At 33.6% G+C, this 13,997-nt stretch overlaps 2 protein-coding genes and 1 pseudogene across 2 annotated transcripts; 1 reads left to right on the top strand and 2 right to left on the bottom strand.

Moving 5' to 3' along the window:
- Window positions 1-60: 60 nt before the first annotated feature.
- LOC110701352 (putative pentatricopeptide repeat-containing protein At1g12700, mitochondrial) lies at window positions 61-2,345 on the bottom strand. Its single transcript, XM_021879002.1, has one exon. It carries the CDS (start codon window positions 2,231-2,233, stop codon window positions 446-448), a length of 1,788 nt encoding a protein of 595 aa, XP_021734694.1. The 5' UTR covers window positions 2,234-2,345; the 3' UTR covers window positions 61-445.
- Window positions 2,346-4,968: 2,623 nt separating this feature from the next.
- LOC110701350 lies at window positions 4,969-8,772 on the top strand (annotated as a pseudogene).
- A 12-nt stretch (window positions 8,773-8,784) lies between these two features.
- LOC110701351 (putative pentatricopeptide repeat-containing protein At1g12700, mitochondrial) lies at window positions 8,785-11,546 on the bottom strand. Its single transcript, XM_021879001.1, has one exon. It carries the CDS (start codon window positions 10,964-10,966, stop codon window positions 9,170-9,172), a length of 1,797 nt encoding a protein of 598 aa, XP_021734693.1. The 5' UTR covers window positions 10,967-11,546; the 3' UTR covers window positions 8,785-9,169.
- Between the last annotated feature and the right edge of the window lie 2,451 nt (window positions 11,547-13,997).

Below are 13,997 nucleotides of genomic sequence, written 5' to 3'. Positions count from 1 at the left end.
AAGAAAATAAAATAATATTGAGTTAGAATTTGAGTCTAATTCAGGAAATCTTGATCAGAGTTGGATTAAAAGTCTAGTTATAAATTACATACAAGACAAGTTTTGCAGCATCCAATTCGAATTCTGCCTGTTTCATCACTTACCAAGTCACCTCCTTTCCATCAAAATAAACCAACTAACTATTTTATTCTATCATTAGCGCAAGGCTCACAAATACGGAAACAAGTAGTTCAAATCAATTCTACTTTCAAAACAACAAACCAAAGCTAAAGATGCTGATCTCAGTTTTAAAAGTTTCAATTTTAGACAGGATAAGAAGCATCAAACCTTAGGACAATGCACAGCACAACAGCTTTGACTTTATTCCACAGAATACCTTCAAGGCCTTATGGAGGACATAACAACATAGATGACTTTGTTTGTCAAATATACAAATCAGATAGATTCAGCTGATAAACTTCTTTAGCAGGTCCTTGTTTGAGTCACTTAAGTTATCAGAAGACAAGAGACCAACAAACAATGACAAAGTGTCTGCATCAGCTTTGAATCCTTTTTTGACCATAAGATCACAATAATATAATGCTTTTGATAAGTCATGATTGAGTATATAGCCTCTGATTATTGTATTATAGGTAACATCATTAGGGGGGCAACCATCTTCCTCCATTATCCTCAACACTCGAGCAGCTTCACTCGTGAGCCCTTTCTTGCAGAAGCCTTTAACCAGTATACTGTATGTTTTCACATTAGGTTCCAGACCTTTTGTTACAAGATCTGAAAAGAACTTTGCCGTATCTTCAAGTTGTCCAGCCTCACACAAGTTATCTATTAGAATACTGTAGATGACAATGTCTGGCTTAACACCATTATCCTCCATATCTTCAAGTAATTTTACAGCCTCGTCAAGCTGAGCACTTTTGCAAAGGCTGTCAAGTAAGGAGGCATAGGTTACAGCATCTGGAGCAATTCCATGATCCCGCATTTCCTTGAACAGCTTATGCGCGTGTGGGAGTCTATTGGCTTTGCACAGTCCATCAATAAGAGTGCTATAGGTAACAACATTAGGTGTTATATCTTTCCGAAATATCTCTTGGAAAATGTTAAGGGCCTTGTCAACTTTTTTAGCTTTGCAATATCCATTCAACATAGTATTAAAACTGACAAGATTAGGCTCCCAACCATTTTCAGCCATGAGATGAAGTAGGTTCTCTGCATCTTCCATCTGACCACGCAAACAGTATCCATCCAGTAACGCATTATAAGTAATGATGTTAGGAGTCGCACCTTTCTCAATCATGTGCTTTAGAATGGACTGTGCTTGATCAACACAGCCATCTTTACAAAACATGTCAACCAGCATGCTGTAGGTCTTAACATTTGGTGCTATGTTGCTGTCTAACATCTCGGTCAGCACACGCTGAGCCTCATCCCCAAAGCCGGAATTGTAGAGGCCTCGAATCAAAGAAGTATAAGTGACAACATTGGGTTTAATGCCCTCAATTTTCATAGAGGAGAACAGAGCTAAGGCCTGTTGTAACAACCTGTCCTTACAAAGACTATCGATAATAGTGCTGTATAAAACAATGTCAGGCTTAAAATGAGATCTAGATTGCATTTTGTTAAGAAAAGCGAGAGCAGACGCATTGTCGCCGATCCTACAAAGGCCTTTGACAATAGTACTATACATAATTAAGTCGGGTTGGAAACCAAGCTTGAGAATTTGATTCAACAAATGAGCAGCTTGGGGAAGCTTATCAGAGTGAATATTGCCATTAATTAAGGTGTTAAAAATGACAGAATCAAGGGGATGACCAAGCTTAATGATTTTACCAAGTAGAGAAAAGCCGAAATCAACTCTGCCCAGATGACAGTAGCAATTGGCAAGAATACCAATGGAATGCATATTGGGTTTAATACCAAACAATTCAAGCTGCCGGAAGAGAGAGATAATGGTGGAATGTGGATTAAAGCGCTTCAATTTAACAATAGCAGTAAATAACTGATTGAAATACATGACAGAAGGAAGAGGGCGCAAATTAATCATTTGATTATATAGAAAAAAGGGGGTTTTAAGATCGGAAAACCCTAATTTGGATTGTTGAGTAATTGAAGTTAGAAACAGTTGACGATGTTGGGAAGAAGAAAACAGTCGAAAATGGGAAAGAAAAGAAGGGGAAAGAGAAATACCGGCATTAAAGAAGAAAGCAGAAGCTTTAGAAGGAATCATCATCATCCTTGAACTTCTCGCAACCTTCGACCTCCTTCTTCAATTCCCCCCTTTGTTGAATGTGTATTTTTTTATAAGGAAGAAAATAGAGCAATTTCACTCAATAATGTTAAAACAAAAATAAATTCCCACTATACACTCATTTAAAAACAAATTCCCAAAATATCGTCCATGTAGGATTGGTATTTGGTTTGGATAAAACCGCTAGCAATATTGGCGGTTTTGGTATTTTTTTTTTTTAAAAAAAAAGCAAAGAGACCAGTTATTAATGAAATTAGGTCTCTTTGAACTTAACAGTAATAATGTGGGCGTTCTCTTTTCTGGTGTTGGCTAAGACATAGTTTCAGAAAAGAGACCTCCTTTTTTATTGTTAGGTCTCTTTGCCTCCTTACCTTTTTAAAAAAGTGAAAGAAGAAAAGAGACCTGTTTATTGAAATAAGCGGTCTCTTTTACTAATGATAGTAGCGGTTTTAAAGCTATAACCGCTATTGTCATTAGCGGTTTTAAGGTGAAAAAAATCACACCCAACGCCGATCCTACATGGATGGTATCTAGGGAATTAGTTTCCAAATCGATGCATAAAGGGAATTTATTTTTATTCTAGCATTATTGTGGAAAATTGCTCGAAGAAAATACAAGTGATCTCAGAAATGAACAAGATTTAATTTGTTATAGTAATACTCCCCCTTCTTTAAAAAAAATACTAATAATACTCCCCCATTTTATTTTATTTTTATTTTATTTTTTATTATTATTTTTTTAAAATTTTTTGAAGAGATAGTTATGGTCTGTTCTCTTCCGTTGAAATTCAGTTCAGTTCAGTTCAGTTCAGCTCTTAATTTATGTCTAATGATATTGCTAATGATATAAAGCCAAATTTCATTCTTTTAAGTTCTTATTACAACGACAATAATAATAATAATAATAATAATAATTATAATAATAATAATAATCAATAAATAATAATAATAATAATAACAATAATAATAATAATAATAATCAATAAATAATAATAATAATAATAATCAATAAATAATAATAATAATAATAATCAATAATTAATTATAATAATAATAATAATAATAATAATATTGATACAATTCATTGTTCAAATGGTTATATTTTTTTTTAAAAAATTTGTTTAAATGAGTTAGATACATGTAAGTGTTTTGTGTTCTTTTGTCATAATACTATTTTATTTTTAAATTAAATAGTATATGTGTTTAAAATGTTTAGAGGTTTCAAGTTTTTAATATATTTTCCATAAATTTTATAATTATATAGTATATTTTTCGTAAATATTTTAATATGTAAATTTGTATATACACATATGTATAGAATAAATAATCAATAAATAATCAAAGTTACTAATCCGTAGTTAAAAATCACTAATTAATAAGTTCAGTTCAGTTCAGATCAATTCAGTTCAGTTCAGTTCAGTTCAGGTCAGTTCAGTTCAGCTCTGTTCAGTCAATCAGAACAGGCCCTTACTTCATTTCTTCGTGAAGAAATAGGAGAAAATAATAAAATATGAAGGTAATTAGTTGAAAGAATGAGAGTGGTCGAGTGGGGAATAACTCAAGTGGTTAGAGTTTTCCACCCGATTCTAGGAGATCCTGAAATTGATTCTTACCTCACCAATTTGTACCTCTCTAAACACTAAAAAAAAACAGGTTAGAGAATTGGAGAGAAGAGAATATAAAATTAATAAAACATGATTTATATTGGGTTCACTGGGTGAGAAAAATGAATTAAATATCGTAAAGGCTTTCCAAATAAGAAAATGGAGAAAGTATTTAAAAACGGAAGGAGTACTACAAGAGTACTCCGTATGACATTTGTCATTGAAACAGTATGTTTTTAGGCTGCTCTTTCATGATTATGCTTTTAGACTTCATAATACGTAAAGTTGCAAAAAATTAAGTAACAACCGTAGTTATCCCTTCGTGTTTTAATACGAAGTAAGTGTTACGCTTACTAAATTCGGCCGTGTTTCATTAAGTGTTAAACTTCTTTTTTTGGCAAAAAATTACATTAAAATATTATATATCTCTTCTTTCATGGTCTACACCCAAACTCATTGCTACTTTTTTTTTTTTATTATATCTTTCCTTTCACGGTATTTTTCAATAAACTATTAACCCCATTATCTTTCTTTTAAAATTTTTTAATACTCCAAGTACCCCAATTACATCTTATTTTATTTAAGTCAATTAAATTGCCTAAAACTACGTGTCAGTCCTGTAATACTTAAAAACACGGAGTCAATTATATCTTTCCGTACGTAAAAAGTAAGGAGTGTTGATCAAGGTCACGATTATGATAAACAAATAAAGAGGAATTTGTTGAAGAAGAGTACATGTTACTCCGTAATACTCCCTCCGCTCCTAATTTTTTGCCCCATTTGACTTTTCGCTATCTCCAACAACATTTTAAAACGGTTATATCTCCATTTTCATACGTGTAAAAATTATAAAAACTAAATATCAATAAAATGTACAATGATGCGCATCAAACAAGATCTCGCATGACTATATTATCACTTATAGATTAAGAGTATTTTATGGTCAAAGTTTATAAAAGTTGACCCAACATTTTGCAACGAGGCAAAAAAGCAAAAATTTAGGAACAGAAGGAATACTTACTAGATATGGAAGGACAAGATTTTAAGTCAGACCAATTTTTGATAGGTTTATTGCACAATAAATGGTAGATTAGTAAGGTTTCAAAAAAAAAAAAAAAATGGTAGATTAGTAATGGTGAACATTACATTTGTATCCAATTTTTATTTTTTTAGTTGATTTGATAAATACATGTACCTTTATTTATTTATTATTTTTTTTTTTTTGGAATTTATGAAGTGGACAAAATCCATAGATAATGCATTGGGTAAGTGGTTAAAAGAGAGTTTCTAAAACACTATCCCTCTCCCCGCCAAACACTCAAACAGAGCAAATGAAGTAACATGTTGCTGCAAACTGTTAGTATTACTACCAAGAATTGACGAGCTGATCTAAGGTCAAAGTAAGAGCACCGATGACGGTTGTCGGATATCCCATCACCACCTCTCTCACTCGTGGCTCATTGCCTACTAAAGGTACCAGATGGAAATTCCAGGCTGCCAATTACTATATCATGAGGTGAATGTTTAGTTGTCAACTAGTCACCTTACGAGTTCAAATTATACTATCAACGTGACTATTAAACAGTTTGCGGTAATGTTTGGAAGTCAATGGAGACTAGATAATGTATTGAAAAAATCATTAGAATGCAAATAAAAGACGAAATATATAAAACTTGGTTAGTATTTGCACTATATTATACTCCATATGAATTTAACTAGATAAGATTAGCGTGGACAAATTTGATCATATCCTTAATTACCATTCAAGTTGGCCTAGTCTTTTGTACAGTCCAGTGATCTTTAATTTGATGTTAGTGTGAAATAGTATAGAATCATAATTAACATGTAATTAATTTTATGTCAATTGTGCAGTATATATATGGATCTAAGAAGGTATAACAACCGTAGTGCTTGGAAAGTAAAATGCTCCGATGTTGAGGTTCCTCAGAAGTTGAAGCATGAGGACACATATGTTGACAGACGAGACAAGTTCAGAAGGTTCAATCGAAAAAAGTTGTCTAGGAAACGATGTATGTACTTGTAAAGCATAGCAATGATTTGAGCACTAACACCCATTTTTTAACTATATGTGATGAGCTTTTATCTTAAGTTTGGTAATCTGTTATTCAAAATCAGGTGGAGGATTAAGAGGACGCGGATGGAAATTTGGTTCTGGATTTATTGATGGTGTTTTCCCAGTGCTTAGCCCAATTGCTCTGAAAATTCTGGAACTTGTAGAACAGAATGAAGATATTGATAGAATTTGGACCGTGCTTGACACCCTTCCTCGAACACATACCACTTGGGATGATATTGTAAATGTAGCTGTACAACTACGCTTGAACAAAAAATGGGATGAAATTGTGGTGGTGAGGAAACTTTTTACCTCCATCAGTTCTTTTGTATAGTGTCATGTTAAATGTAGCTAGCTTCGGTTTAATCTTTTGACAGAGTGGTTCTTTGACATGGTATCGAAGCTAGGAAGATCCTTCTTTAGCCCTTGAATAGCTATTTTTATGATTAGTTTGACACTTTGACTTTTTTGCAGCTGTGTCAATGGATATTGCACCGGAGTTCCTTCAAACCAGACATTCTGTGTTACAATTTGATGATTGATGCTTTTGGACAGAAATCACAACATAAGAAGGCAGAAGCTGTGTATTTAGAACTTCTAGAGGCTCGATGCATTCCAACTGAAGATACTTATGCACTTATGCTGAGGACTTACTGTGCTTCTAGGTTGTTTGCTAAAGCTGAAGCTATCTTCTCTGAGATGCGAAAATATGGCCTTTCCTCGAGTATGTTCTTATATACTGCCTGTTTTTTTTAAAACTGTATGCTGACAGAACATGAATGATTGATACTATATCCACTCTTGATGGTAAAAATTTGCCATAAAGCTCATGTTTTCTGCTATGTAGCATAGAAGAAAATAACCTTTTACTTTTCTTGATCCATCCTTAAAAAATAATGCATAGTTTACACTAGTAAATTTTCTAAGTAAAATTAGGGACAACATGCTTACACAAAATTTGTAATTTTTTCTTATTTGCTGTAATGAAGTTCTTGATTGGATTTCTTAGGTGCCGTTGTGTATAATGCTTATATTGAAGGATTGATAAAAGGAGGAAACAACACAAAAGCGATTGAGATATATGAGAGGATGAAGCAGGAACGATGTGAGCCAACTACTGAAACTTATACAATGCTAATCAATTTATATGGAAAGGTTAGTCAGAACTTAATACTCATAGGAACTATCTTTTATATTAGCCATCAGCATGCAGCCGCGTATTGTTTGGACCTTGATCAATATCATTAATTCATACTGTAAGCCAATTTTGTGCAGTGTTTCTGCAATCAGTTACAGAAAGTCTGAAACACCCATTCTGTTTCTTGGCATTGTTATTCGATCAAATGTATAGGTCGGACATAATCTGATCAGATCGAATTACAAATAAATGGCCATTATGTATGCAGGCAAATAAATCTTATATGGCCCTCAAGGTGTTCAATGAGATGAGAACTCGTAAAGGCAAGCCAAACATCTGTACTTACACTGCACTAATCAATGCATTTGCAAGGGATGGACAATGTGAGAAAGCGGAAGAGATATTTGAGTTGCTACAAGAGGCTGGCCTTGAGCCTGATGTTTAGTCTTACAATGCACTGATGGAAGCTTACAAGTTAGTATCTATTTATATGCTTCCAAACTTTTTGGATTGTTTGTTACATCGTGTAAGGCGGTCTTTTGTTATGTCTTTAACTTGATGATACTAGTAGAGTCTAACTAATTTATCCCCTTTGTTTTCGATTTCTCATAGTCGTGCAGGGTATCCTTATGGCGCTGCAGAGATATTTTCATTGATGCAACACATGGGTTGTGAGCCAGATAGAGCCTCATATAACATCATGGTAGATGCCTATGGTAGAGCTGGTCTAGTTGAAGGTAACATAATTTGCCATCATACTACTTCTAAGAGCTCGAGTCAGACATGGTTGCATACATATAAACATTAGCTCTAACAAATTGCAAAGTGTTTGTTTATGCTTGAGGGGTAATGTCTAAAATTTCAATTTTTTAACATACTAAATTTAAAAAGTGGCCAATTATATGAGACCAAATTACCTGAATTAGAATTTTGGCCAATTATTAGGAACAAAGGGAGTCTACTTTGGTGTTAAATTTCTACTTGGATAAAAAATATCCTCATACTATGCTTTCAGATGCGGAAGGTGTGTTCGTGCAGCTACAACAACTCGGCATGACTCCAACCATGAAATCCTACATGTTGTTACTATGTGCCTACGCGAAAGCAGGGGACATTGCCAAGAGTGAAGATTTTGTAAATGAGATGATGAAGTCAGGTATCAAACCAGACACTTATGTCATGAATAGCATGATGAATTTGTATGGTAGGTTCGGCCAATTTGAGAAGATGGAACAAGTTTTGAGTGCATTGGAGGACGAACCCAATGTAGCTGCTGATATAAGTACTTACAATATACTAATAAACTTATATGGTCGAGCTGGATACTTTGAGAAAATGGAGCAGCTGTTCCATTCACTCGGCGATAAAAAATTAAAACCAGATGTTGTGACATGGACATCGCGCCTAGGAGCTTATTCGAGAAAGAAGCAGTACAAGATGAGCTTAGAGATATTTGAACAAATGATAGATGCTGGGTGTTTTCCTGATGGAGGGACTGCAAAAGTTCTTCTTTCATCTTGTTCAAGTGAAGAACAGGTAGAGCAAGTTACTACAATTCTTAGAACAATGCATAAGGATGTCAAGCCTATACTCAATATTGAGAACAAATGAGTACTAGCTGAACTTAACTTTACACATGTATATATCTATAGTGCTTTGTTAAGAAAATAAAATAATATTGAGTTAGAATTTGAGTCTAATTCAGGAAATCTTGATCAGAGTTGGATTAAAAGTCTAGTTATAAATTACATACAAGACAAGTTTTGCAGCATCCAATTCGAATTCTGCCTGTTTCATCACTCACCAAGTCACCTCCTTTCCATCAAAATAAACCAACTAACTATTTTATTCTATCATTAGCGCAAGGCTCACAAATACGGAAACAAGTAGTTCAAATCAATTCTACTTTCAAAACAACAAACCAAAGCTAAAGATGCTGATCTCAGTTTTAAAAGTTTCAATTTTAGACAGGATAAGAAGCATCAAACCTTAGGACAATGCACAGCACAACAGCTTTGACTTTATTCCACAGAATACCTTCAAGGCCTTATGGAGGACATAACAACATAGATGACTTTGTTTGTCAAATATACAAATCAGATAGATTCAGCTGATAAACTTCTTTAGCAGGTCCTTGTTTGAGTCACTTAAGTTATCAGAAGACAAGAGACCAACAAACAATGACAAAGTGTCTGCATCAGCTTTGAATCCTTTTTTGACCATAAGATCACAATAATATAATGCTTTTGATAAGTCATGATTGAGTATATAGCCTCTGATTATTGTATTATAGGTAACATCATTAGGGGGGCAACCATCTTCCTCCATTATCCTCAACACTGGAGCAGCTTCACTCGTGAGCCCTTTCTTGCAGAAGCCTTTAACCAGTATACTGTATGTTTTCACATTAGGTTCCAGACCTTTTGTTACAAGATCTGAAAAGAACTTTGCTGCATCATTAAGTTGTCCAGCCTCACACAAGTTATCTATTAGAATACTGTAGATGACAATGTTTGGCTTAACACCATTATCCTCCATATCTTCAAGTAATTTTACAGCCTCGTCAAGCTGAGCACTTTTGCAAAGGCTGTCAAGTAAGGAGGCATAGGTTACAGCATCTGGAGCAATTCCATGATCCCGCATTTCCTTGAACAGCTTATGCGCGTGTGGGAGTCTATTGGCTTTGCACAGTCCATCAATAAGAGTGCTATAGGTAACAACATTAGGTGTTATATCTTTCCGAAATATCTCTTGGAAAATGTTAAGGGCCTTGTCAATGTTTTTAGCCTTGCAATATCCATTAATCATAGTGTTGAAACTGAAAAGGTCAGGCTCACAGCCATTTTCAGCCATGAGAACGAGTAGGTTCTCTGCATCCTCCATCTGACCGCACAAACAGTATCCATCCAGTAACGCATTATAAGTAATGATGTTAGGAGTCACGCCTTTCTCAATCATGTGCTTTAGAATGGACTGAGCTTGATCAACACAGCCATCTTTACAAAACATGTCAACCAGCATGCTGTAGGTCTTAACATTAGGTGCAATGTTGCTCTCTAACATCTCAGTCAACATACGATGAGCCTCATCCCCACAGCCGGAATTGTAGAGGCCTCGAACCAAGGAAGTAAAAGTGACAACATCGGGTTTAATGCCCTGAGTTTTCATGGAGGAGAACAGGTCCAGGGCCTGTTGTAACAACCTGTCCTTACAAAGACTATCGATGATAGTGCTGTATAAAACAATGTTAGGCTTAAAATGAGATCGAGATTGCATTTTGTTAAGCAAAGTGAGAGCAGACGTATTGTCGCCAATCCTACAAAGTCCTTTGACAATAGTACTATACATAATTAAGTTGGGTTGTAAACCAAGCTTGACAATTTGATTCAACAAATGAGCAGCTTGGGGGAGCTTATCAGAGTGAATATAGCCATTAATTAAGGTATTAAAAATGACAGAATCAAGGGGATAACCAAGCTTAAGTCTTTTAGCAAGGAGAGAGAATCCGAAATCAACTCTGCCCAAATGACAGTAGCAATTAGCAAGAATACCAATGGAATGCATATTGGGTTTAATACCAAACAATTCAAGCTGCCGGAAGAGAGAGATAATGGTGGAATGTGGATTAAAGCGCTTCAATTTAACAATAGCAGTAAATAACTGATTGAAATACATGACAGAAGGAAGAGGGCGCAAATTAATCATTTGATTATATAGAAAAAAGGGGGTTTTAAGATCGGAAAACCCTAATTTGGATTGTTGAGTAATTGAAGTTAGAAACAGTTGACGATGTTGGGAAGAAGAAAACAGTCGAAAATGGGAAAGAAAAGAAGGGGAAAGAGAAATACCGGCATTAAAGAAGAAAGCAGAAGCTTTAGAAGGAATCATCATCATCATCATCATCCCTGAGTTTCTCGCAATCTTGGGTCTCCTACTCCACTTTGTTGCTTTGACAGCCTTTTGGTGAAGTATTTAGGAAATGCACTTCCAGGCTTTCAGCAATTCAGCCCCCTCACAGCTCTTTGCTCTGTTATACACCTTTTTAGGAAGTGCATTCTTATCAACAGAAAATAAGTTCAGGCGTTCAGCTATCAAGTAGAGTAGTAGACAAAATCGAAAATTTGTTTATCATGGAGTATCATTTTCGTATAATCCGTAATCTATTTACTACTCCGTATTACTAAAGCAGAAGTAGCTGACATTACCATTGCCCACGTGTCACTTTCTCAAATAAAATTTTCTCGCCAAATGCAGTGATGATGACAACTTTTTTTTTTTTTATTTATTTTGTACAGTTATCATATTTAATATTTTTGAAATTTAAATATTGGAAACTTCTATATTTACAACTAAAACCTATCAATTTATCGTTGGAAATTGAAATAATTTTTATTAGCACACTAATAAATGACCTCATTGAACTATAAATTAGACAACGTTGAACATATACTATTATATAATAATTAAGTGTGCAAAAAAAAAAAAAAAATTATGTGCATAATTTTTTAACTAAATGTGCAAAATAAAAAAAAAATATTCTTCAAAAATAAAAAAAATAAAAAAAAATGATTCAAATTTGATGTGCATAATTTTGAACACAATGTACACAAATACACAATGCTATACCAAGTAAATCAAGGGCCATTCTTGATATTCCGCCTGCTTAAATCGGGGGTATTTATGTAGTTTCTTCATCATGACATGGTATATTGGGGCCACACAACGATGTCCACGCAACAAAACGTTGGGTTCCGTCATGTTTTCATTTTGCTCCATTTTTTTGTAGTCCGTCAACAATAATTTTATTTGGGTAGGGTTGTTCATTAATCATTAGTCATTTAATTGGTTAGGGTTAAGTTCTTCATTGTTTTCCTCAATTTGATTTCAACTCTTCTCAAATTCGTTGTCATGACATATATAGTTAGCCAACCAATAATCATTTGCTCGATTTGCCTCCCTATAGCATTGAGTAACAACAACTTCCCAATCTCTACATGAGATGAGAGTCTTGCATTTGCAAAATAATATGTGTATAAGTGAAAAATTGATATCCCTTATTATGGAAGTATACAATATAACAAATCCAACAATGTATTATACAATAACATTTGTTTTTATATATTAGTAAGTTAATCAATTTAAAACCATTAAGTGAACAGCGAAAAAAAAAAAAAATCAAAATGTAACACTTATCGAGAGGAGTAAACAATATCCATTATCAAATGGAGAAAATGAAGTAACATGTGTCGAATTTAGGAAAATCTAATATGATTAAAGTTGGAATAAATAGTCAAATTACTACGTACTAGTTTCGTACGTACAAGACAAGTTTTACAGAATTACAGCATCCAATTCTAATCCCACCCGTTCCTTCACTCACCAAAGTCACCTCCTTTTCATCAAAGTGGACCAACTAACAATTTTATTCTATCATTAACACAAGGCTCACAAATATAGAAACAAGTAGTTCAAATGAATTCTACCTTCTTAAAAACAAACCAATAAAAGAGGTAGCAAATTGGCAATAATACCAATTTAATAAAAAGGGATTATTATACAACTAACAAGCTGCAAGTCAAAAGAAAAATTCAATTTAAACTATGAGAAGAACAAAACGCCAACAAGACTCATCACTCACCTCCCTAGCTACAAATTAAAGCTAATACGACTCCACTTCCCATCCTTACATTTTTTACTACATAATTTTAAAATATTTCATGCCCTTTTTTTTTTTGTTGTTGTGAAATCATGCCAAATTTCATCCTTATTATTAAAAATAAATAAATATAATTGATATTTTCATGTGTTACTTTTTTTTTTGTCATTTTACGCCATACTCTTGTCACCAGTTCACTGTTCACCATCATGATAAATGGTGTGTCAATTTCAAAATAAATAAATAAATAATAATAATAATAACAACAAAATAAAGTGATGGTACTTTTTGAAGTAGCATTTGAAAGATAAATAATTTAATTTCACTTATATATTTATTCATTCAACCTAGGATTTGTTGTATTGTATCTTTGTATATCAATGAGTTAATATGAAAAGTTAATGGTACGGTTAAGTATCATGTCACAAATGAAAACGATTTCAAGCATCGGAAACTAATATATATAATTAATTAATTAACTACTACGACAACTAACATCCACCACAAGCTTGTCTATCTTGAGGCGGAACAACCACCAAGGATAGGCCCTGACCGACCCCAAGTGAGCCCCAGGCCAAGTAAATTTTTCTTCACTCCATATCAAACTTAAATACTAGAAGTATATTTTTTCAACATATGTTGCAACACAATGGTTAATTTGATGAGGTAATTAGAGACTTAGATCTTTAGAAGTGTCTATTTAGCTACATGCCTACATTGCATGGATGGGATTTAATTTTTAAAGTTTTACTACTGCAAAGTCTTCTATCTATAACATGAAAAGGTAAGGGTTAAAAGTTAGGTATTATTTTCTTTTTTGGGAAGATTTTTTGAGACTAAAGACTTCAAGTTGGTTGGCATCGAAAAGAAATGTGCACCAACATAATACATGACATGTATAGTAGGACTCCATTAAAATAGATTCGAATACAATTGCATGAAATCACAACCAACAATTTCCAACTCCCATTACTCTTTCTTTTTTTCATTTATTTTCTCATCTTTCAAACCAACTCCCAATAATCATACTACAACCATCATCATTAACTTATTATATTTACAGTTAATGCTCCAGATTAGGGTTACAAGCAATGTAGCTTCCTCGCTCCTCCTTAGACTTTCATGGAATAAACATTATTTTTGGAACGGAGTAAATTAATGTTTTATTTTAATTTATGGAAAACCCTTAATTTATTAATTAGTTCAACAAGATTTTCATATACTTTTTGTAGTTTCTAATGTTTTTTTATATCTTTTTCCTCATTATTATCACATTAT

Source organism: Chenopodium quinoa, unplaced genomic scaffold (genome assembly GCF_001683475.1).
Source record: "Chenopodium quinoa cultivar QQ74 unplaced genomic scaffold, ASM168347v1, whole genome shotgun sequence".
NCBI lineage: Eukaryota > Viridiplantae > Streptophyta > Magnoliopsida > Caryophyllales > Amaranthaceae > Chenopodium > Chenopodium quinoa.
Note: the sequence above shows the minus strand (reverse complement) of the source record. Positions and strands in the feature narration are given on the sequence as shown.